The 25,533-nt window shown below is 39.4% G+C and overlaps 1 protein-coding gene across 7 annotated transcripts in view; it reads left to right on the top strand.

Annotated features, from left to right (window-relative positions):
• Sgce (sarcoglycan epsilon) overlaps positions 1-25,533 on the top strand; it is a 72,429-nt gene that overhangs the window by 42,602 nt on the left and 4,294 nt on the right. For 4 of the 7 annotated variants that reach the window (XM_021188825.1, XM_021188814.1, XM_029535344.1 and 1 more), the window contains 4 exons: positions 10,514-10,676; positions 13,484-13,695; positions 14,634-14,660; positions 15,358-15,546. In XM_021188825.1, the coding sequence (XP_021044484.1) occupies positions 10,514-10,676; positions 13,484-13,695; positions 14,634-14,660; positions 15,358-15,546 (591 nt within the window). The remainder of the gene's footprint in view (positions 1-10,513; positions 10,677-13,483; positions 13,696-14,633; positions 14,661-15,357; positions 15,547-25,533) is intronic. The other 3 variants (XM_021188819.1, XM_021188831.2, XM_029535345.1) reach the window with 1 other exon arrangement.

Raw genomic sequence — 25,533 nt, 5'->3', positions numbered from 1 at the left:
TCATGCTAGTTTCATATTGTAACTGCCAACCACGACTGAGTGATGTGGTGTAAATGGCGACTATGACGGGAATGATGGGGTGTGAGGATTAAAGACAATGCTCGCTTTTCATAGGAGATTGTCAAACCTATTTCCTCTAGTGACCAAAGCGTGCAGATCTAGCCTCAGTCAGTGGCAGAAAAGCTGTCCTCATTTATTCTCTGAGCCATTTCATACAATGAAATCTAACTTGCTGAGGTCTGCCTGTGTCAAAAGGCTCAGTGAGCAGTTGAGGAAGAGAACGTAAAAGTTGGTGCTGCCACATACTGTGGTGATGGAAAGTCATGATGCTGGACCAAGGTGCTCAGCTCTGAAATTGTCCTCATCTTTCCCCTTCTCTGTGAGAGCGTGCGTGCGTACGTGCGTATGTGCGCACGCCCGGAAATGGAGCCCTAGGATTAATGGGTCTCTCTGCCTCCCTAACATTGAGATAGTTATGTTAGAAGCAGCCAACAGCTGGACCATATTCTCTGAAAGTTGGGTGGGTATTGTCCTGAAACAATGGGATCACTGGAGGAAATGGTTGACATGAAGGTTTCTGTGTTAGGCTTATCACATGTAGTGTGCAGGGAAGCGAGGTGGAGTTTAGGAGTAGAGAGAGCTGTGCAGCGTTTAGGTGGCTCAGGAGCATCAGATGTGGAACTTGGGCCATCTGAAATCCACCCAGCATGGCTGCTCCTTCCCTCCTTCCCTCTATCTTCCTTTACTCGGTAACGATTATCAGAGAATTCAGAGCTAGCTCATTGTCAGGGTCTAAGAGCTAACTGCTCCTCTCCTTTCAGTAGTGAGAAAGTTATATATTTTGACTGTTGTTGTTTTTGTCGTTTTCTATATTTAATTGATATGAAGAAATTCAGTGCAAACTCAGACTTCAGGGTTAAATGGATTTTTTTTTTTTTTTTTTGGTTTTTCGAGACAGGGTTTCTCTGTNTAGNCCTGGCTGTCCTGGAACTCACTTTGTAGACCAGGCTGGCCTTGAACTCAGAAATCCACCTGCCTCTGCCTCCCAAGTGCTGGGATTAAAGGTGTGCACCACCACCACCACCGCCCGGCCCGTTAAATGGAATTTTTAATCCCATTGTTTTTTGTTGTTTTTTTTTGTTGTTGTTTTGTTTTTAAATTTTGGGCTTTTCTTAGTTATTTGGTTTATATCTTATAAGTGGTTTATAAATCTTTAATTTTATATCTTATTTTAAAATTAATTACAGTCATTTATAGAGGGAAGAAGTGGGATAAGGGATAAGACCGGAGATGCTACTACATCTCCCGGAATCTCATACTCCTTGGTGACATGTAGAGGGCATGGATACATGCTCAAGTTGGTTTGCATCTCTTCTGGGCATAAGATCAAGAGTCAAATGTATCCCATGAGTAGGACAACTGGAGAAAACATATGTTCAGTGTAATCACTGTCTTGCTGTTGCTGGGAAAACAGTGTTGAATACAGTTCTTTTCTTTTCTTTTCTTTCTTTCTTTCTTTTTTTTTTTTTTTTTTTTTGGTTTTTTTCGAGACAGGGTTTCTCTGTGTAGCTCTGGCTGTCCTGGAACTCACATTGTAGACCAGGCCGGCCCCGAACTCAGAAATCCACCTGCCTCTGCTTCCCAAGTGCTGGGATTAAAGGCGTTGCCACCACGCCCAGCTACATACAGTTATTTTCTTGTTTGATGATTCCTTTCATTAAATGTTTAGATGCCTCAACCTATCGTATCTCAAAGGAAAAAAAAAAACTGTACATAAAGAGTTTTCTCCAGTGTATAGGAGCTCCTGCATGTTGAAGCACTATACTTTTTAGGCCTGCAGAGCAGTGGTTCTCAACCTGAAGGTCGAGACACCCCCCCCCCCTTGGAGGTCACACATCAGATATCCTACATCTTAAATATTTTCATTACAATTCATAATGATAGCAAAATTACAGTTATGAAGAGGCAACGGAATGATCTTATGGTTGGGGTTCAGCACAGCATGAGGAACATGATTAAAGGGTCACAGCATTAGGAAGGTTGAGAGCCATGATCCAGAGCTTTGTTGTGGATAGTATGTGCCCATCTCAACTCTTTAGGCCCATTGGGGTTCAAGATAACAATTGTCTTCGTTTTACTTGATAAGCGTTTTGTTTCAATGGTATGTTCCAAAGATATCTAGAAGGAAAGCATGGAGAGAGACGTAGACTTTTCATGTACAGCGTCTATTTGCTACTGTTAGCTATGCTCCCATACAACATTGTATGTTAGGAAGAACCAGTGGGTCCAGAGTTGCTTATGCTACGAAAGAATCAACAAATACGCCTGTAGACCTTTGAGGCAGGCCCACTGCCTTCCACTGTCTCCAGCGTGGCATTTGCGGCCTGTGTTTTTAACTGGTAAATGCTCTTCTTGGGTCCATCTGTGTCCTTACTCACTCAGCACCTAAGCTTCCAGGGGACAATGGCAGAGACGAGGTTTGAGAACAATTGCAAGACTGTTTGCTGCCTTGTACCACCCTACATGGGGTCGACTGTTGGTGACTCAAACTCAAGTGGTGGCAGTGAGATGGGACCTAGTGACACATGGGTTTGCAAGTTATTTCAGGGCAACTGTCAGCCACTGATGACGGATTGAGCTGTGAGAGAAGAAGGAGAGTCAAAGATATGGCGCCAGAGTTCAAGGCTTGAGCATCTGGGGTTGCCAATCACCAGGAGAAGGAGGTGGAAGGCGCAACAGGTGGAGGTGGGGAGGGTGAAGATGAGCTCAGCTCAGAACATATCGAGTTTGAGGAGTTTATGGCTCGTCCTTGTAGGGATGAAAGTAACTTGGCACGGTGGTAATGACCATAAAAATGTTTCCACGACTAGGCAGCTCTTTTTAGACAGCAACAGTAAGGAATATACACAGAGATAGACTTTACGGTCTTATTTATAACATCAAAAAATTAGAAGCAACTGCATGTCCAACTCTGAAATAATTGCTGAATAAATCATATGCACTTAAAAAATTATATTGCCATAAAACCATAATTGCAAGGAGTACAATGTGGAAAGTGCTTATGACGCATTAAGTGGAGAAGCAGGATGCAAAATTAAATTTTAGAGATGATTGCAATTACATTAAAACATATGCATTTGAAAAATATTTTGCAAGGTACATTGGAAAATGAAAATGGTTATCTTGGTAATATAAATGAATTCTGTTTTTATATTCCAAGTTTCCTATATTGCTTTTATAATTTAAGAGAAAAACACATTTCAAAGTACCAAAACTTCTTACGCTTATTTATATTAACTTTAGCTGAATTAATCTAAAAACTTATAAATTATAAATGCAAATCACTGTCATGTTTGAGCAAGAGGGCTCTTAGCAGTTGTGAGGAACACATTCATTTGTCTCTGTTTATGAAGATACTTTGCAGTTATCAAGAAGAAAATGTATGGTGTTGGGCAGGCAGTTAATAAGGAGATGGAAATTGGTTTTGTGAAGCTGAAGTGACTTTTAAAAACAGAATATATGTGGAGCACTCACCTTTCCCAGAGATTTCTTACATCTTCTGTTCTGAATCTTTCGCTTTGATCTTTAACTTGCGGCATTACTCACTCTTTATTTTCCTTAAGGTATATAGTTGTTGCTGTTTAAAGTGTCCCTGACATGAAACTTAAGACCTAATGTAATAAACAAAGTTCTGGAATAGTTCTCATCTCAAATGTGACCAGGACATCATGCTTACATTGGCAGAGTTTTGAATTTTTACATTACATTTTTCATTTATTTCGCTTTTCAAATACAGTAGCACAGAGCTGGGAGTGGTGGCTCACATCTTTGATCATGACACTTGGGTGGTTGAGGCTAGAGGACTGCCATGAGTTTAAGCCACACAGTGAGTTTATAGCCGTTCCAGACTGTAAGAATATGATCCTGTCTCAAAAAAAAAAAAAAAAAAAAAAATATCTAATAAAATAAAATAAAAAAAAAAAAAAAAAAAAAAAAACCCTGAGCAAATAGCATCTTTATTAAGGTAGAATTCATATAAGACCCACGTCACCCATTCATAACAGATGATCATTATACTATAGGTCAGGTCACTTTAGTATCTCAGAGCTCTGCATCTGCACCCCATACACATCAGTAGCCACTTACTACCAATGACCTAACTTCCTGGCAAACTCTAGCTTACTTGGATGCTTCTTCACCTTTATCTTTCTTCAGGAGTTCCACATAAATGAAATGATACCATATGTGGTTATTGCAAGTGGCTTTTTCATCATGTAACATAATGGTTTCAAGTTGCATCCATATTGTAGAAAAAAATACTTCATTTTGTCTTATTAGGTTAGCGAATGATACAATGTTATATGGCCTTTAGGTAATCTTCACTTTTTTACTATGAGAAATGCTACTGCTGTGAACATCAGCTATACATTTTGCATAGAGATCTATTTTCACATCTCCCAGGCATATCCATGGGAATAGAATTTCCAGGTCATCTGGTGACCCTGTATGTAACCTCTTGAGGAACTGTTAAGCTTCCTCCCCAAAGCCTTGGGCCGTTTCACATTCCCAGCAGCAGACAAGGAGGGATTTGATTCTTCTACATTCTCTCCAGCACCAGCTTTTGACTTCCTTTCTGATTCCCATCATCTTGGCAGGATTTAAGTGGTATTTCCTTGTGGATTTGACATCTCTCTCACCAGTGACTAAGGATGCTGAGAATCTTCTCGTATAGTTTTTGTGTGCAATGCAAAAGAAAAGTTCTTTTGCAGCTCTTCTTTGGAGATATGTCTGTTCAGATCCATGGCCATTCTTTAAACCAGGCTGTTTGTCTTTTTACGATGTGAAATGTCCTTTACATATTCTAGATGCAAGTCACTTAACAGATCCGTGATTTGTAAATAACCCCTTTGTAACTTATCTTTACTTTCTTGCTGTTGCTCTTTGAAGCATGAAATGTTTTAATTTTGATAAAGCTTGGCTTATCTAGTTTTTTTTTTTTTTTCCTGTCACTGCTGGAGCTTTTGATGTCAAAGCTAAAAGAACCATTGGCTAACCCAAGGCCACAAGGATTTATGCCTTCTTAGACTTAACAGTTTGAACTCTTGCATTTAAGTCACAGTATGCATTTTTAAATAAACTGATTGTAGAGGAATTTTAACTCCATAACAACATTAAAGAGAAAGATGCTGAGTATGCCACTGTTCCCACACATCTGCAGCTCCCCCAATTCCCATTATCTTTTGCCAGAGTGGACAGGACAGGATATCCTCAGCCACAGTCCATAGCTTACATGAGGGTCATAGGTTTGGACGAATGAGCATGGCATACACACATTCTAGTCTATCAGACAGAGTAGTTTCTCTGCCCTGAGAACCATCTGTGTTTCGTCTCTTCATCTTTCCTTTCCTCTGCTCCTAGCAGCCATCTCTTCACCCTCTCCCCAGTGAGCTTTCTCTGGCATGTCATGCGGCTCAGACATTTGGTATTACATGGCATGTGGCCTTTCTGGATTCTTTCATTTAGTAACATGCATTTCAATGTCTTTTTCTTGGTAGCTCCTTCCATTTCATGTGTGTGCTGAATAATATTTCCTTTTCTGGATGTACCACAGTTACCCATTCACCCACTGAAAGACGTACACATTGTGCTTAGAAATTATAGAGAGATTGTGTTCTTTCTTCACATATGTACAAGTCTTTATGTGGATCTAAGTGCTGGCTTCTTTTGCTAAGAGCGGGGACATAGGGTAAAAATGGAAGAAAAACTCAAGCTGTCTTTGAATTGGCTGTACCATAGTTTGTTACTCCAGCTAGTCACAAGCTGTTGCTTGTATTCCAGTGTTTATTCATTATGATCCCCCCTCCGTGATGCTTCAGTCAATTTCCCCCCTAACAATATGTGATGTGGGACACCTTTTCATCTTCATTTGCTCGCTATATCTTGGTCAGTTCTCCATTAAGATTTTTCTCCTTTAAAAAAAAGTATGTCTTTAAAAAAATATTCTTTGTTTCTTCCTTCCTTCCTTCCTTTCTTTGTAATCCCCCTTCTATCTTTCCTTCCTTCCTTTCTTCCTTATTTTGAGACAGTCTCAAACTGGTCTTGAACTTACTAGATGGGAATGCTTTGGATTCCCATCCTCTTGTTCCCACTTCCCAGATGCTGGGCTCACAGATGTCTCCTGCAGAGCCAGGTTTATGAGGTGCTAGAGATGGAGCCCAGCAATTGGATATGCCAGGGAAACACTCTCCCAAGTGAGCTATCTCCCCCATCCCAAGTGAGCTATCTCCCCCATCCCAAGTGAGCTATCTCCCCCATCCCAAGTGAGCTATCTCCCCCATCCCAAGTGAGCTATCTCCCCCAGCCCTGAGACACCTTTAAGTCAGCTTTGTTTTATTATTGGTTTATGTTTGATAACAGCTTTTTATGATACAGGGGGTTTGCAAATATTTTCACCCAGGCTCTGGAAAGTTTTCTTGACAATTCGTTTAGGGTGGTAGAAAATTTAAATTCCTCCTCCTTTTTTTTTTTTTTTTTTTTAATCAATTCCTTTATTTCATGAATTAGACTGTCGATGCCTTGTTTTAGAAAATCATTTTGTATTTCTCTGTGTTGCCTTCTTGTGATTTGTATTTCATTCTGTCCTTCTTTCTGAGGTCACCCTTGTGAGGAATACAAGGTACATTCGGCTCAGTTCTAGAACTTTAAAAAAAAAAAAAATGTATACATTCATTTGTTCCAGCACCATCTGTTGAAAAGATTAATTTACATTAGTCTATTTGTCCCCGTGTTACATCAGTTAATGGTGCTGCTGTAGGGCTGTCCCTACACACTCTAAAGCTGCTTTAATTACTATAGCTTTGGTGCAAGTGGGATAGTTTCAGTCCTCTGACTTAGCGCTTCTGTTTCAGTATGGTGTTTGATATTCGGAGTCTTTTGTCTCTCTCCCTGAGCTTAAGAACCATTTGTTAAGATCCGTAGAACAGATCACCAGGCTTTGATTTGGCATTTCATTGATATTTTGGATGAATTTGGAAAAAAACTATATCACTTTTACAATACTGAGTCTTCTACTTGATGAAGAAAACATTTCTCCCCTTTAGTTTTGTTTTCTTATTTCTTTCATCGGGTTTTGTTTTTTCTCACATATAGTTTGAATGCACTTTTAAAAACTTTATATATAGTTTATTTTTGCTATATCTGATCTCAATGGGATACTGCTTTTGTTTCATGATTTGTCTGCGCTGATATATAGAGAAATGGTTTTCAGTGTATTAACCTTTGTATTCTGTAAACTTACTATAAGGCATCATTGGTTCAGAGAGGCATTTTGTCCACTCTTTTGGATCTTACCATTCTTGAACAGAGATATTTTTATTTCTTTCATCTCAGCATGCACTGAAATTCTTTTTACTCTCTGACTTCATTGAGCAGGACTTTCCACTATAGTGTTGATATGGGAAGCGTCTGAGGTTATTTTTGTTTTGTTTTGTTTTTACTGTTTTACAGTAGCTATTTTGATTCTAACAGAAGGTTCATATTGAGATTGGGAAGCTCCCCCCACTTTTAATTTATAAGTGATTTTATTACTTCTGAATGTTTGATCTTGTCCAATGATATTTCTTAATCTATTAATAACATCATTCCCTGTGTAATTCACTATAATGTAAGTTTTATTTTCATAAATGTGAAAGCTTGTTCATGGTCACCTTGTGTAACCGTCTTTAAACAGTCTTGGATTCGGTTTGCTGGCTGTTAGTCAGTTTGTTTGTTTTTCATTTTGTTTGGATTTCAAATGCACTCAGAAATTTACAACCTAGTGGGTGCAGTTCTGGTTCACCTGCCTCAGCCTGGCAAGTGTCAGACTGTAGGCAGCGTCTAGAAAATGCTCTCCTGGCTTCCATATTCTGTATTGCAGCAAACTAGCTTTATTTTTTTAATTGTGTAGGGAAGCCCAGTGTGTGACTCTGCTGCTTGCCACCGAGGGCTGATTACCGCTCAGTTTTCTTTTGGGATTGTAGGTCTACACAGGTTTGTTCCTTCCTTCCTTCCTTCCTTCCTTCCTTCCTTCCTTCCTTCCTTCCTTCCTTCCTTCCTTCCTTCCTTTTTTCCTTCCTTCCCTAGTATGGGAGATGGGTCTCCTTTGTAATTGTTCAGTTTCATTTTTGCAATTAAATTTTGGGTATGGAGATGATTTTAGTAGTCCCTGATTATCTGTTTGTCTCCATGAAATCTCCTAAAGTAGAAGTTTATGTGATTGGTTCTAAATCTTTCTCTTTTCTAATATACGCATTTAGCACTATAAATTTTCCTCGAAGAAGTGCCTTGGCTGTGGTCCTAAACTTTTGAAAACTCACAGAATTCTTTTTTTTTTATTTATCTCAAAATATTTTAAGAAGTGTTCTCTAAGATTTGTTTTTGGAACTTGGGTTACGTTGGCAAGTGTAGCTGGGTCTCGTGCAGAGAGTGGTCTGTGTTTCTCATGCTGTGATGTCTGCCTCCATTTATTTACTTTTTTATTTTCCATTGGAACGACAATGAGTAAAAGGAACTGCAGAGGAATTCAAATGTGGGACTCGGGGATTTTCTCCAGCTCTGGGTGTAGATCTCAGGTTTAAGTGAGCCTGTGCCTTGGGGCTGAGAGTCTCATCTTCTTGGTAATTGACAGTCGGCAATAATTAGCAGTTGACCATTAAGTAGGGAACTTAATTGTCTCTCTCCCAGGTCTGCTGGACTCTTACACTAATCCCAGCATTGAGCCCCTGCTTAGTCTCTCCTGTAGGTAGGCCTTTTTAAGACCAGAATTGTTTGTTTCCCTCTTCTCCTGCCAACAACAGGGACTCCTCCTGTTTCCCAAAGAAGCTGAGCCAGGCCTGCCCATGAGACTTTGTAAGTTCAGGATCCTCGGTGACCAGACTGCTCTGGAGTGTGTGACTCTCAGGCTTGTCCACGTGGACCTTCCAGCAATACCATAACTGTAGCTAAGCTTTCCTGTTCCAGACTCTCCAGGGTCCCCTCTGAGACTCTGGCTTGTAAACTTCTCTTCCAGGAGGTTGTGATTCTCCATCTCCCACTGTTGGTCTGCCAACACTGTTGGTCTCCTGGGGCATTCGTTTGCTCTAAGGCTTATTTGTCTGGAGTGCCTAAATTGTTCTTTTTACACTTTACTCTGTTTGTTTGTTTGTGTGTTTGTTTGGTTGGTTTCACTAGGCTATGGTGGTGACTGCCGATCTACTGTGTTAGCTAGCTACAAAACTAGATTCTGTCTTTGGTCAGTTTTGACGTTGATTTTGTATTTATGGCATGAGATGTTGGTAGTGGGATTTAATTTTTTTTTTTTTTTTTACAATGTCATGTGGATACCTCACTGTTCTAAGACCATTAATTGCAAATACTATTTATCTTCCATCAGACTCCCTTGTGACAATAATCCACTTACAAAATATTAGAGTTGACTTCTAGATTTTGGGCTCTATTTCTTTGATTTCTATGTCTAACTCTGTGTAGTACACACTAGCTTTATGTTGTAGCTTTGAGTCCATTTACAAGCTTGCATCGTTCTTCTTCCAAAGTTGTTTCATTTACTGGATTTTTTTTTCTTTTTCAGCCTTTTGTTTTTCTTAACCATTTATGAGTCCTTGGATTGGCATCTGAAGTATTTATCAAAGACAGCGGGTCCTTAGTAGGTTAGCCGCACGTGATAAATAGCTAATTCTTATCGTCTAAGGGCAGAAATTATAGTAATTTAGATAATTTTTTTCTCCTTTTCTCTGGAAGGCTCCCTATCTTATCGAGATTCCCTGAGACCGCCCTGTCAGCTGCCACTGTGGTCCATCCAATTGTGAAATCTTGTTTCTCAACTCAGGAGAATTCTTTCCCCACAACATGTTTTGCTTCATTCTTGGTGAACAAATAATAATTTTTCCTTGCATTAATGTCTTAACTGAAGAGAAGAGATCTGAAAGGAAGCCAAACACAGAGGGGTCTATGTGCTCGGGACCCTGACAGAAATGCCCAGTGAGATAGTGAAGTTGAAAGAGAGCTTGACTCCTCAGGGTGTAATGTCATAATTGCATTATGAGAAAATCAAATGAAGAGTCATTTCTTACAGCTATTATTTTAGGGTTAAGCTTATTTTCTTAACAAATTTGTCTGAAAAAGAATCTTATTGTAAGTAGTCTACTAAATATAATGATCAGGACATATAGCACTGAGCTGGTTTGAATTCAACGAATGCATGAAATATAAGTTCCAGACCTTCATATAGAATGGAAAGAGTACCCGGTACACCTAAGCACTCAGTAAATACTGGCTGAATACAAGAATGGACAACAGAAGGCCCCTACATGAATCACTGCTTTGAAAGTCCAGGCTCCTATCTCAGAGATGATTCTGGTTAATCCCCCAATTCAAAAGGATAAATCCTGCTTTCAGGGGTAAATTGTTTTTGTGGTTTTTTTTCCCCAGTGTTTTCAATTTTCCTAAAGGATAACTTGAGAGTTTCATATTTTTGCAGCGTTTATGTCATGGTTGGTGCCGATGTTGCATTTTCTTCTTGTTTACGAGAAGTTGAAAATCCACAGAATCAGTTAAGATGCAGTCAAGAAATGGAGCCTGTGATAACATGTGATAAAAAGTTCCGAACTCAGTTTTATATCGACTGGTGCAAGATTTCACTGGTGAGTTTTTTTGTTTTTTTTTTTTTGTTTGTTTGTTTTTTTTTTTTTTGGTTGGTTTGTTTAACTTTGCTTTTGCAAATTTAATTAGCAGTGATGTTTCTGGACATACCATGTGACTGGAACCCGAATTGCTGTTGGAAATAAATCCTAGGTTTTCTTTGTCAACTGTGTGGACTTCCTTGATTTGATGGATTTGGCAAATGAGATGACGGTACATCCATTTAAGGAAGAGTCCCACCACCTTTGTACTCTACACTTGATTAGTTGCTGAGGCTGGACTAGCTTGGCGGGTGGTCCGAACGAAGCTTTTGGATACCCAGGATGTTGTTAATGCAGCAGACACTAGGGAGCCAGGGTGGTGTGTGCAGAAGGTGTCCTTAACTGTGCTGCCACCAGCTCACTTTTGGAGGGAAAGAACAGAGCATAATGACAGTACAGATAAAGCTGTGTTCTGCTGTGACCCCAGTACTCTACAAACCCAAATGACAGAGCTCAACAGACTTGGGGCAACTCTAAGGGAGACTATTTTGCCTACAACCTTAAAATTAAATGTATCAACTCTTTAAGTTTCTTTTTAACCACCTTAAAAGTTATTTTATTGATTAAATTTATTCTTTTACAAGCATGCAAACACATATTGAATTGCAATGCTGAAAAAAAAATGCAAGTGGTTTCACACACACATACCTATAAGAGATATATAATGTTTCAGTTTTTCTATAGTGTATGCCTTCTTTGTCTTTCTGTATAGTATTTTGATCTTATTTGGATTCTTTAATGCTTTTATGACCTTTAATGGTTTAATGACCTTTAGATTTGACTTCTGTCAACTTTTTATGATTGATCATGAATTATTTAGATCTAAGTTTAAAACTGACGTTTGAGCAACATTACTGACACATAAACACAACTGTCACTTCATGTCTTAGACTGCAGGCAGCTTTTCTAGGCCTGGTGCAGGCCAGAAGGGTATACAACTAGCATTACAGTGCTTAGCACTCCCTGTGGCTTTTCTCCCTCTATGCTTTTTCTCCTGCACCTAAGAAAATTGATACCCTTCCTTTACCTTCTTAAATCATACACACACACACACACACTGTGGTTTATATACAATCTCAAGTAAATAGTAATGTTATAAGGCTCAATATTTCAGTCACGGTGTTAGTCGCTAAGGCTGCGAGGGAGCAATTAGGATCATGACTTACACACATTCCTCTCAGCAACCAGGAGACATCAGGGCTTACCAGCAGTATTCTGCTCATGGCTGTGCCATTACGTGAATTTATGTTTAGCACCCCTGTCTAACTTCTAAAAGGAAAAAAATTGTTTGGTGTTTGAAAGTTTCAATGACAAAGCTTTTAGAAATGAAAAGCTTGAGAATTTTCATTTTAATTTTGTATGCTACATATTTATTTAGATGCCACATTATTCCACAAGGATATTTCTTTTTTTTTTTTTTTTTGTTTTTTGAGACAGGGTTTTTCTGTGTAGCCCTGGCTGTCCTGGAACTCAACTTGGTAGACCAGGCTGGCCTCGAACTCAGAAATCCGCCTGCCTCTGCCTCCCGAGTGCTGGGATTAAAGGCCTGCGCCACCAGGCCCAGCTAGGATATTTCTTAAATAGCTTTTTTAAAAATTATTTTTATATTTAAGGAGGCTTAAATAAAAGAATCACTGGGTTGGGGCTGGACACAGTGGTACATGCCTGTAACCCCTGCACTCTATCAGCTAGAGGCCTGCCTGTTCTGCCTAGGGACTTTCAGGCCCTCCAAGGCTACATTTTATTTAAAAAAGAAAATAAAGATAAATAACAGTCATATAACAAGCATAATAAATATTTTTAAATGAAAACAATCAGGACTGAAATTTTAAAAAGCATAAGGTTATGCTGGACAACAAGTTTCCTAATTCTACAGAAAAACAAACAAACAAACAAACAAACAAAAGTACAACTGTAGGAACTGCAGTTATTTGGCTATTCGGAAAGAGGCAGAGGGCTGATTTTTTTCTGGGAACTAAAGGTTTGGCTAACAGCGCAGAGTGGCCAAGGGGACTTTTCCAGCAGAGAATGTTGAATAAGGCCAAAAAATAATCCTCTCAATTTTTTTTTTTTAATCATCAAATGAAACAAATTTCGCATGACTTTGTTTTTGGTACCCTTCAATAAAACCCTCCGTAGGATTAAATGTAGCCCAATGAAGGCAGAGGGGTACATATGGTTAAGGGAGGGATGCACAGTGTGCATAAGAGACAGTAAAATGTGGTACAGCCGCACCGTTGGGTGGGGGTCTGTGTTCTGCTCTTCTTCCTAAAATTAATGTGGGCCACTTTGAAGAAAGATGGAGCTGGACACCGGAAGTTGTCTTTCCTTTTTGCATTTCCCTTTTTCTTGTTCACTAACCTTGCAAACCATCCCTGCACACTGGCTTCCCACCCAGTTTATTAAACATTTGCATAACACGCTGCTCACAAGAAATGTACATAGCGATATCAACAATCTCTATTTTGCAACCAGCAAACACACACACACACACACACACACACACACCCCTTGAATACAGGCAGATATGTTTGTGCTTTCATAAGCAAGAAGGATAGGGAAGATAGGCCAAGAGAAAGTATTTACTACTTTTATTCCTACTTGCCCCAGCTCCAATAAAGATTAATAAATCAGAATGATAAAGTAATTGGAAAATGAATTGGCGTTTGAAGGTAATTTGGCAAAAACTATTTGGTGTAACTAGATCTTAAAATCTCCTAATGTTGGTAGTGATTAATTTGATGTGCAATTTTCTTTTTTTATATTAGGTTGATAAAACAAAGCAAGTGTCCACCTATCAGGAAGTGGTTCGTGGTGAGGGCATTTTGCCCGACGGCGGGGAGTACAAGCCCCCTTCGGATTCTTTGAAAAGCCGAGACTATTACACCGATTTCCTCGTTACCCTGGCTGTTCCCTCGGCGGTAGCACTGGTGCTTTTCCTAATACTCGCTTATATCATGTGCTGCCGACGGGAAGGAGTGTGAGTACTTTCAACCGCTAATAAAGAATTGACAAGCCCGCTAAGACAATGATGTAGACGCGTCCATTAAAAAAAGCAAAAGTTGCATCTAGTTCATAAAACACACTGTAAATGAATTGAAATTTTGTTCAGATCAAACGGCAGTACTTTATTCCCTTAAAAATGAATTAAAGTAGTTGTGAGTCTAGCAAACCAAATTAGGGGCCAAAATTACTTTATTCAGAAATGATTAAGGCTAGATATAAATTCATGATGGAAAAACAGTCCCAAGAATAATTGAGGCTAGACACCATGGTTATGCAAGCCATCTTGTGTGAGCAGAGACAGGAGTCTATTGACATGGTAATTGCATTTAAATAAATAAATTGTCTTAGTCAGTGTGATGAAAACTGAAGGTCAGAATTCTTCCTGAAGTCATTCTGCTGTCAAACAGGGTGACACAATCTAAATGTTTAAAATATATTAAAAAAAATAACCCAGGAGTAAATTAATGAAGATAAGGTATCGTTTGAGCAATGAGTCTTCCCTTCATGAATAGTTAGTACTTTCAGGACATCTATGTCAATTAAGATAATCTCCCGAGATTACTTGGAAGTCAGGGTAACAAAGCAAAGGCTCAAAAACTCATAAAGCAGCAAGTAACAAATTCTCCATTCTTCATGTAGCCTGATTTCATTATGTCATAGAGTTTATTTCAATCAAGAACTTGATTCTTAATCTCCATTTTTTCCCATTTTTCTGTGTGTTTCTCATCAGTATTCCATTACTGTATGTGTACTCACCCAAGTAATCTATAACCCTGGTGGCAAATGCTGCCTGGTTGCATTTTGAGTCCGACATCAGCATTGCCACATCCCGCAGGGTCCCATGAGCATAGAGTCTTAATGTTCCGAATATCAATGCTATTATTTAATTCATAAATTTTGTTTTGTTTCTAGGGAAAAGAGAGACATGCAAACCCCAGAGTAAGTGTCTTCTTTCCTGTGATTTTCTTTCTCATTGTGTGTCGCTTCTCAGTTACCCATCATACTCCGCTCATGTGTCTCATGCTCTCGTTTCCTTTGCCATCCCTCACAGTTGACTTCACAAACTTGAAAAGCTGCTTTCTAAATAGAGATGTTTAGGCTGGGTAGACGCTAAAAAATAAAAAGGGCTCAAAAGCTAAGGTAACCTAGATAAACATTAAACCTAAACCATTTCAGATTGAGAATATTAACATGTCATTTATAGTATGCGGTCTCCCAACCTGCATTTCTATAAACCAGAGGACAGATGATAAGGCCTTTCATACATGTTTTCCCTGACTCTGCACTAATAACCTGCCATAAAATGAAACTCCCATGAGTATTTATAAATGCCCCCACCAGAAGCAATAATATAAAAAGCTATCCTAGTTTTCACTTAAACATAGAAAATAAATAGGTAACTAGTTTATGACTCTGGCTTTAATATTAACATAGTGCTTCCTAGCTGAGTTTTAATTGAGATTTACATAAAGGTATAGGAGATGTATGTTTTTCTGAGCTAGTTTATAGAACAGCCCCCCCCAAAGCAAAAATGTCTTATCTTTAAAGAAAAAAAAATGACCTTTTCAAATAGGCAGCTCATTAGGACTAGTGCATCATTTTAAATATATGTTGTTTTATTTCTTCTTTTATGTAGTATCCAGCTTGTCCATCACAGCTCGATTCAGAAATCTACCAAGGAGCTTCGAGACATGTCCAAAAACCGAGAGATTGCGTGGCCCCTCTCTACCCTGCCTGTGTTCCACCCTGTGACTGGGGAGATCATACCCCCCATGCACACGGACAACTACGACAGCACCAACATGCCATTGATGCAGGCACAGCAGTGAGTACCCATGTGGGAGCACAGTTGCCAACGTGCATGGGGATTTTACCAATATCCATCCTTCCAAACTGTAGCATTTAGCTGTTACTGGATTTGTTTGTTCATTATTGGAGAACATTGTATCAAAATATCATCACTTGGCTTGACAGAAATGTAATCGAATCAGTTCAAGGATTTTTTTCTCTTCCTTTAGTCATAAAAACACATCAACATCAATATGTGAGAAAATGACACTGATAAGGATCCAAATGTTTGTCCTAAGATGAGTCATTTTGAAAAGACAGGCAGAGGCTAAAGTATGACAATCCTATTGTTTTTAAGAGATGATGGGTTTTGTTTAGTTGATTTTTTTTTCTTTAACTACCACAGACCTATATAATCTAAATGATTTTTGTTTCTTTGGTATAAATGATTTTTAAGTTCCTTTTTTCTTTCTCTATGATCTGTTTGTATATAAAATAAGCAACTCTGTTTGGGCTCTGGACATATTTTTTTCTGTTTGGTTTTGTTCTTTTAAGGCAGGGTTTCCTGGAGCCCAGGCTAGCCTTGAGCTTCTGGTTCTACTCCAGCTTCCAAGTGCTAGAAACACAGGCATGTGCCACCATGTCCAGATGAACATACATGTAATTAATTATAGCCAGTCTTTCATGCTTTAGAGACAATCGTAAGGAAGGCAGGAAAGGGACTTTCTTGGACAGGTATGGGGAAGGATGATGAGGAATTGTATATGCTTAGAAACTAAATTTTTGATATATAAAGTGGTAGGAGAAACTGTCATGTATTCCTTTGGAATGTAGCACTTTCTCTTTTCTATTTTTACCTTATATTAGAATGGACTAAATTGAGTTACCCCGAGAACAAGAAGTCACAATCGCATTTTTCTGTCACTTCCTGTTATTAAAGTAAATAGAGTGGATATGCAGAAAAAAAATCTCTGTTCTGTCTCTTACTCCTTCAGGTACACACACACACTCACTCACACACACACACACACACACACACAGAGGAAATTTTGTTGGAGAACCATGTTGGACATGTATTTTTCTATTGAGAGAGCTTATTTATCATTATGTAAAATGTATATGCTGAATCAGATTAAACAGTAATTATGTACGACAGTGTAAACAGTCAGCCTCCATGCATTTACCTAAAACACCTTTGAAAACATAACATAATTGTGAATGCTTTCTTAAATTTCTAACATCATCTACTTAGGGTTTTGTAGGCCAAGGCTGTGTGTGTGTCCTTGAGTGGTGGTGAAACTTTGAATGCATCTGAATTCAGGATTTTGGAAATAGTATTATACTAGTGATATGTAAATGCAAGTTTCACAACATTTAATTTTAATACAAAGAAAGTATGTACATGTATATTCTCTTTATAAAGGTTAGTGGCCCATTGTTACAGGCTAATCTAAGACCCCATTTACTAGAATTAGGGACTGACAAGAAACATCAGTAGTTTAAGAATATTACAATAATATCCAGCTTATCTATCTGTCCAAATTTTAGAACATATACAAATTTCAGAACCATACTTGATACTTAAGTATTGTTTCAGACATTGTGTAGTGTGCAAAAGAAGTGTTCACAGTCTACAAAACTTGAAGTTAGTAAGTGTACTTGGAAATCAGATTTTGTTTGTTTTAATTTTTGTGCATTTTTCCCCCTCTGGGAGGGCTGCATGCTATAGTGCTTACGCAGTGGTCAGGGACAAAGTATAGAAGTTATTTCTCTTGTTCTGTCATGTGGGTCCTAGGAATCTAACTTAGGACGTAAGCCTCTGTGGCACATGTCTTCATCCTCTGAGCTATGTCACAGGACTCGTCTGGAATCTGTGGGTAAGGGTGAGAAGGGCTAATATTCCAGAGACCACAGGTCTGAAAACGTTTCTGTTGTTGACATCGTACTGCTTTAAAACTTTAGAATACAGCAGTAGTTACTATGGTGAGTGGAGGAAATTGGATGTGTGTAGGTTATTAAAGTCTATGAAAATTGAAAGGCTGCAACCACTTTTAAAGATATCCTTTGTGGTTAATGTATGTTGAGAATAAAATTATCTCCTTAAAAATTTTGATTTTTCTTGGGTCCAGGATTTTAAGCTGCTGTTATTGATATACAAACAAAACAAAATTTTCTGTCTAGTTTATGTGTCTGCCTTCCTCAGGCCTTTCCAAAGCCCATCAAGATCACCATTATGTAGATCAGCTCTTTGCAAATACAATAGCTTATTACACTGAACTTGCAGCAATTTCAACATATATGTGTTTTGAAGTCTGGAAAACCTTTCTATTATTCCTATTTCTGCTAATGGAAAAACTCCATTAACTAACACTTCTGAATAAATAGGGTCCATAGATAATTGATGATGTTCACAGTGATTGTTCTGAGGCACCGTGGGAGCATCAAGTGTGCCTGACTCATCCGAGGAAAATTAAATTACATTCGGTGTCGTTTCGGTGTTGAGTGTATATTATCTTTCTTTTATTCTTAGAAATGGATAATATGTGCATGGTCTCTATGGTAACTCCCTATAAGCCAGAATATGTGATTAACCTCATTTTCTAACTATGCCAGATAATAGGGAATTTATTGTGTCAGATTCATCAACACATTTTTTATTACAAAATTTCAACTTTTACACTTTAACTGAAAATAATTGTGTTTTTTAAAGTTTTATTTTAATATCAAGCAGATATAAATATTTTGGTCATTTGGATGGAACAGAATTTTCAAGATGAAAATGAGATATTTATTTGAGCAAGCTTGTGGTCCTTGTGGCCAGGTGTGTGCTCGGATAATATTGCTTTGTGTTTTCTCATTAACCCTCTGTGAAAGGGCTAACTCAGCCTCACACATAGACTTGTTTAAACCTATCTTTCGGAAAGAGTTTGATCAGCAACAGCATTTCCTGTTTGTTCCTCAGATTTGAAAGCAGAAATATTCAGCCAAAGCAATATGTCCAAACACTTACATGAACTAATAACTGATGAAACTGCTAAGCAAAGAAAGACTTAGGACCATTCAACGCTTTCCTTCAAGTCTACATAAAAAAAGTTATTTGATCTTTTAACAAAGTCAGTCCACTTGAGAGGTATAGGAAGCTCACAACATCGGTATAACTAAGGGCAGCTATAGTTCTCTCATACATAATTTTTTTTGGGGGGGGGCATAATACTTCACTGGGCTCCAGACTAACACCCTAAACTAATCAAAAAGAGAGAGAGAGAGAGAGAGAGAGAGAGAGAGAGAGAGAGAGAGAGAGAGAGAGAGAGAGAGAGAGAGAGAGAGAGAGAGAGAAAGAGAGAGCAAGCACGATCGTTTATATGTGATAAATTTAAGACACCAACAATAGACAAAGATAAATGAGGTCAGCGTGAGATCAGAGTATTCACCATTTCTGATAGAGTGTGGCCATTGACCTCAACGGTATCTCTGAGCCAGCTTTCAGGCACAGTGACATTGAAAGAGGAAGGGAAGCAGGATAGGACGGGGAGACATGTCACATGCTCAGAAAGGGGGCATGTAGAACATGGCTCCTTTTACTTTTCAAACGGCAGAGACAATGCAGACATGCGGCGATATTTCCACCTGGGGAAGGGAGAGAAGATCAATTTAATTTGATCTTTGCTTAGAATGATCTTGGAGGGCCAAGGACAGACGCTGCAAAGCTAATGGCTTTCGAGTCTGACGTTCTTTCAGTCCCTTTCTCTGCTTAAGACCTCATGGCACCGTTTCACTTGTGGCCATGGTGTGGCCCTTGACAATGGTGCTTTGCTGTTGCCTAGACTGTGGACAGATTTTAGATTTTACTAGTTTTCCAGTCAAGTCCTTTCTCTCTTCCAACATTTCATTAAGGGCACTGTACTAAGGTCACCATGGTTCCAGAATCTGATTGATTGCCTTGATAGCTTGGAGAAGTCAGAGCCAAGTGTCCAAGGGAGTGGTTCCTATCTTAGTCAGGCTCACAGCTTCCTTCCTTCCTTCCTTCCTTCCTTCCTTCCTTCATTGTCTGTGTCTCTCAATGAATTCTCCTCCCACCCCCATCAGCAGCCCCTTTAATACATTCTAGTTTTGGAAATCACATTTTGAAATAATCCTTAAATGTAAATCGCCTTGACCCAAAAGTATCATGAAAATTGGGGTGATGCTTTTAACTGGAGGCTTCACCCAAACCCTAGAAGGTATACTCTATACAAAGTTGAGTTCTGAGTCACAGAATTTTATGTCCTTGAATTGAAAGACAATCTAATACCATCTCCGAGCGTCACTGGGGAGTCCGGACTCTCTCGGTAGGGGTTTTACAATGTAGAGCTCAGCCCTAAATCAGGGCTTTGGAGGCAGGTGAAAGTGCAGGTCCCATGACTGGGAATTGCAAAGCCCCCAGGCCTCTCTGACTGGGTGCAGCCAGTTCAGAGGGCCCCTGCATTCTCCCACCTGGTGTTTTAAAGGCAGCTGCTTTTCCTAGTCCCCCAAGGGGCTTGGGTGGGATCGTAAAATGGGAGGCCTGGTGGATTTTATCTGTAAAGCTTGGGTTGTTTGTGACTCTCTGCAGCTAGCCGTTTGGACTCTTGAAAGAAATGCCGTGGGGGATGTGAGTCATGGGAGCTGACTTGAAAATAGTGGCCAAATAAGAGAGAAAAACATTGAACCTTAAAAAACTAAAATAAATAAATAAATAAAGGGATTAAAAATTACTTAGGAAATGTAGTCAATATATAGTTTTATGCCTTGAGATGCAAGTATTGACTGGAGGATCCCAAATATTGAATTTTCTAGAAACATACCGATCTGACGTCTTTTGAAGTGTTTAGGAGCCGTATGACCTTTCAGGGGGTGATGTACTTCCTTATTCCTTTTGTAATGACCTCCAGAGCCACTGAGTTTTTCCTAGGTGGGAGCAATTTCCTGGAGGACCCTTATGTGATGTAGATGCCCCAGACATTTTCCTGTAACATTTTTAATTGGCTATGCAAAAACTTGTCCGTATTCATCGTACTAAACCTAATCCAGGATAACTGAGTGTCCCTCAAACAGGAGGTAGGCCACGAGTAAAACTTTTTTTGCAGATCAACTGTAAAAGTGCAATTAAGTCTTATAATTAATTACAGCTAGTAAACTAATTTTAGTTTTGTGTTATTTTTTTTTTTACTATATTCCATGTGTCTTCTCTTCAGTAATTATGAAAACCACGTTCTAGGTAAAATTCTACATATATAAAAAATGGGTTTTAATGAAAGTGACTGTCAGTTGACAATGACTGTTTCAGTGGACCAAGATAATGGTGTTCCTGATGACAAGTACTGTCAGCCTCCAAGGGTACTGCAGAGATGCTTACTTTATTTCATTTTAGTTTTGAAAGTATAGACTCAGAGTGATGGGTTCCTTGGTGGATTGGGGTTCTGTAAGTCTCTACTGCATCTGGTTACCAAGCAGTAACCCTAGAGCTCCCAGAGACTAAACCACCAACCAAAGAGTACACATGGAGGGACCCATGGCTCCAGCCACATCTGTAGCAGAGGATGGCCCTGTTGGTCATCAGTGGGAGGAGAGGCCCATCAAATGAAGGCTCTTTGCCCCAGTGTAGGGGAATGCCAGGGCGGGAAGGAGGGAGTGGGTGGGTGAATGAGCAGGGGTAGGGAATAGGGGGTTTTTGGAGTGAAAACCAGGAAAGGGGTTAACATTTGAAATGTAAATCAAGAAAATATCTAATAATAAAAAATAAATTTAATCTGGATATAGAAGAGACATCTGTTCTCATATGCTTACTCAAAAGTGTTAACAATCAATCAGTAGCAGGACTTCTGATGGTTGAATGAATAAAGAAAATATGGTTTTCATTAAAAAAAAAAAAAAAAGCCGTGATGGTTTGCCCTAACCTTTCACAAGCAAGGGGGGGAGGGGACAAAAGAAAAGAAAAAAAAAAATTCAGACGGGGACTCTTCTTCCTCCGCCTTTATGTGTCATATAGAATACAGTGTTGATTTTAATTAAAATTATGGTTTTCACCTTTAAGTCCAAGCCCTCATTTTAAAAGGAAAAATAAAAAAAGAGAGAAGGTTTCGGCAATATCAACTTTGCTAAAGTAACTGGCAAATTTCCCAAATAATGGAACTACTGCTTGCTGCTAAATGACGCCATATTTTAAAAGGAATTTCACCTTCTGAAGGCCTTCTCCACCCCCACGGCTCTGGCGTAGATTCTGTGTCTGGATGCAAATCATTTTGTTTTCTAAGTCTTCAAGCAAGCAGCAAAATACTCAGTTGATAATCATCCACCTTACCCATAGACTTCCTCTAAGGGGGAGCCAGCGATGTAAATTACCTTGAAACCGTTGTACAAATAACGAATAATTGTGTAGTCCTCCAAACACTTATTTACTAATGTGCCAATTATTACCTTTGCTTTCTTAAAGAATGAAGCTTGTGAAATGACTAATTTGCATAATTTTCTTTTTAGATGCAGGTAATAGCAATAAAATTGGGAAATAATTAATGCTAATAATTCAGAGAATTACAGTTTCTCTTGGCTTTCTATATAATGCAGCAGTTTACATATTGTAACCTTTCCATAAGTCCATTAATAACTTAATTACTCTAAGTAGTCTTATGCTTTTCTAAAGGGTCTTTCTTTGAAGGATTATAGGTGCTCTGTTGGAAGTCAGCCCCACTCTCCTGTCCAGTTGCTTTCAGTGGCCTGTTTTCCTCACACATGGACAATGTTCCCACATCCCCCATTGCTCTCTCCTTGCCACAGCCCCAGTATTGTGGGTTGGAGGCATGTGACTCAGTATCCCAGCAACAGGACGCTCAGGAGCACCTCTATTCTGTAGGTGGCACACATGGCCTCATATAGACCAGGTGGACTGGAAATTGCTGAACATCCCAGGCTGGCCCCTAACCCACGATCCCCCCACTTCAGCGTCCCACCTGTTCACGTAGATATGCACCTCCACAAGGTAGCTCAACATTTTGTTGTTTTTCAACCTCTTTGAACATATGAGCTCTTTTTATATAACTCATCTAACGTAGGCTTGGGGACGGGGCATGAGCTTTATTCAGACTTAGCCAGATGCAGTGTTGGTTGTTTTAAATCCTCAGACTAACTCAAGTGTACAAATGGCTTTCTCAGGTACCTTTTCCAGATGTCTTGTAAGTGTGTCTGTTCATCAACCAACAATTGCTCATCTCCCATCCAAGACCACTGTGACTCAACATTTGACAGTGTAGCCAAAGAAAAGTTCCAGGAAATGGCAGGCATGGATTGTCTTTGACCACTGATTTTTAAAGAATATTTTATTAAAGAATGTGCTGTGGGTCCCAAACAAGGATGTGGGGTTCCAGAGGCCTTATCCAAACACGGATTTTGAGTTTAGGGTACCCTTTGTGTACAGCTTTTGAAAAATTGGTGTTTTTGACTAAGCCCTGCTTGGACCAGAGCACTTCAATTCTGGCTTTTCCCCTCTTTTCCTTGCAAATTCTGTTGACGTGTGTTGGGTCAAGTATTTGTTTTTTAGGTGTCTGTGTGCCTGGAGCTAATGGAGAATGAGGAAGTGGGCTTCAAAATGTAGGGAAAGTGTAAGAGCAGCCTCCTCTGTGGTCTGGAACCACCGAGTCTGTTATGCCCCAGGAGCTGAAAGAAGGCTCCTCCCCACCCTCCTCCCCGGGGCGGGTATAATTGCATTTTGGCTTGTGTGATAAAGGTCTTGGGCTTTTCCATTGTTAAATGCACAGCTGGTCTCTTGATGGCTTTTAAATCAATTCTTTTACCTTCTGAGTAGAAAACCAACATAAATACAGTCTGTAAACTTCGGAACAAACAAACCAGCCAAAAGAAATATTCCCTAGAACACATAAGCATCGCTAAAACCTAAGAGCAGAAGAGGGTGTAACCATGGTAAATTATTAAATAATTGTCTTAACTTGGGTGAGAATGGATTTTGGTATTCCTCAACGCTATTTTAAGTGGGACTTATTTTTTTTTTAATCACTCGGAGGCATTTAGAAGGATTATGAGTTCAGGCTAGGCCTACTTCTTTAATCCAAGAAGACAGCTGAGCCAGGTGGCTCTCTATGATTTGGGGACGAGCCTGATCTACATAGTTAGAAAGAACCTGTTCAAACAAACAAACAACAAACAAACAAAACCACTGGAGACTTAAACACCATTCAGGTAGCAGGTGTTATTTTCCACTTCTTTCATTATGTAATTTTTGGTACTTTTCTTTCTTTATTGTGTATGGTGTGTGCATGTAGGTGGACCTGTGTGTATGTGTGGGTGTGGGGGGTGCATATGCACATGTGTGTTCAGGCCCATGGCTGACATGGGACATCTTTTTAAATTGCTCTCTATCTTAGGTTGAGGCAGGGTGTTTCTTGGAATCTGGTGCTCAGTGTGGGGTAGGCCAATCTCCTTCACACATTCCTAGTCTCCATCCCCCTGCCTCCACGCCTTAAATTATAGGAAGACTGACATACCCAGCCAGCATATTACGTAAATTCAGAGGATCTGAACTCTGGTCTACATACTCCCATGACAAGCACTTGACTCACTAAGCCATCTCCCCAGCGCCTGTATTTGGAACATAAGAATTTTACCTTGCGGGAGTGACTTACATGAGGCCTTGGAGGGGTCCTTGACACATTTTAAGACTCCATGTGAGGCAAAGAATTCAGAGGAGGCGAGATTCCTAGCTCCTTTGTTCCTTTTTTGGTATATCAGAGTTCTCTGTATGATTTCAGCTAAAGAATCGTAGTACTTTAGAGAAACAAAACAAGTGGATGGACACTCCTTACTGCATTGAAAAGGGTGACTCTGGGCTTTATGCCACCTACAATCTAAATTGTCTATTTTCATAAGCTAATAACAATATAAAATTTGATATCGAATTTATACATCTACATGTTAATCAATGTGTGCCTGTTACCTGAGTCTTTGCAAGTATCTAATTTCTACATATATTCATTCAAAAATGATTCCATGTTTCTTTTCTCTTAGAGTTATTAACAAACTAGGATGGTTCTTACTAATAAGGCAATTTGGAGCCACAAAATACCATATGTAGAAAAATATAATGGCAGTCGACACAACTAAATGCATACTAAGTGGCCTAATCATCACCTCATTTGGAAATGCTTAGAGACTGAAAACATGTAGAAGAGGTCCTGTTTATTTTAATTTTCTGCACCGTATTTGTGTGTGGAACATGTACATGCATGTTCCCATATGTGGGCGCATGAAGAATGCATGTGAGTATGTGGAAGATTCAAGGGTAATACAGAGAGTCTTCCTTGGAAGCTCTCTGCCTTGTTCAGGGAGGCAGGGTCTCTCAGTCAAAACCAGAAGGAGCTGATCCCTAAACTAATCACCTCCACCTCTCCAGGGGGAGCCCCTTGTCTCTCCCTCCCTAGAACTGGAATTACGGGCAGACTGACACCCAGCAGGCACTTATGTGGGTGCTGGAAACCTGTATTCTGATGCTGTGCTTGTACTGCAAGTGACTGATCCACTGAACCATGTCCCCAGATTCCAAAGACCTGGTTCCTAACGTGTCATTTTTTTTTTTAAATAAAAATTTTCAATACTGAATACATTCATATGGAATCTTTTACTCCTAAGAGTAATAAGGATCTGCTCTATACAATTTTTAAAAAGGGCCAGTGAGATGATTTAGTAGGTAAAAGTACCTGCTGCCGAGCATAAAAAAACCTTTGTTCAGTCCTTAGGCCCCACATGGTGGAAGGAGAATTGACACCTGCCGGCTGACTTCTGAGCACACCCAGGCGATGGCACACGTGTAGGCCCACGAACACACTTTTTGTAAATAATGTATATCTGCTGTAGCTAAGACAACTGCAGGTTCATCGAGTTGTCTCCCCCACCCCCACGACAGGTTTTGTTTTAAACAGATGGGGTTCTCATATAGGGGGAAGATCTCTCTCTCTCTCTCTCTCTCTCTCTCTCTCTCTCTCTCTCTCTCTCTCTCTCT

The sequence above is a fragment of the Mus pahari genome, chromosome 2 (genome assembly GCF_900095145.1).
Source record: "Mus pahari chromosome 2, PAHARI_EIJ_v1.1, whole genome shotgun sequence".
NCBI classification, from domain to species: Eukaryota; Metazoa; Chordata; class Mammalia; order Rodentia; family Muridae; genus Mus; species Mus pahari.
This window is presented reverse-complemented; position numbering and strand designations above follow the sequence as displayed.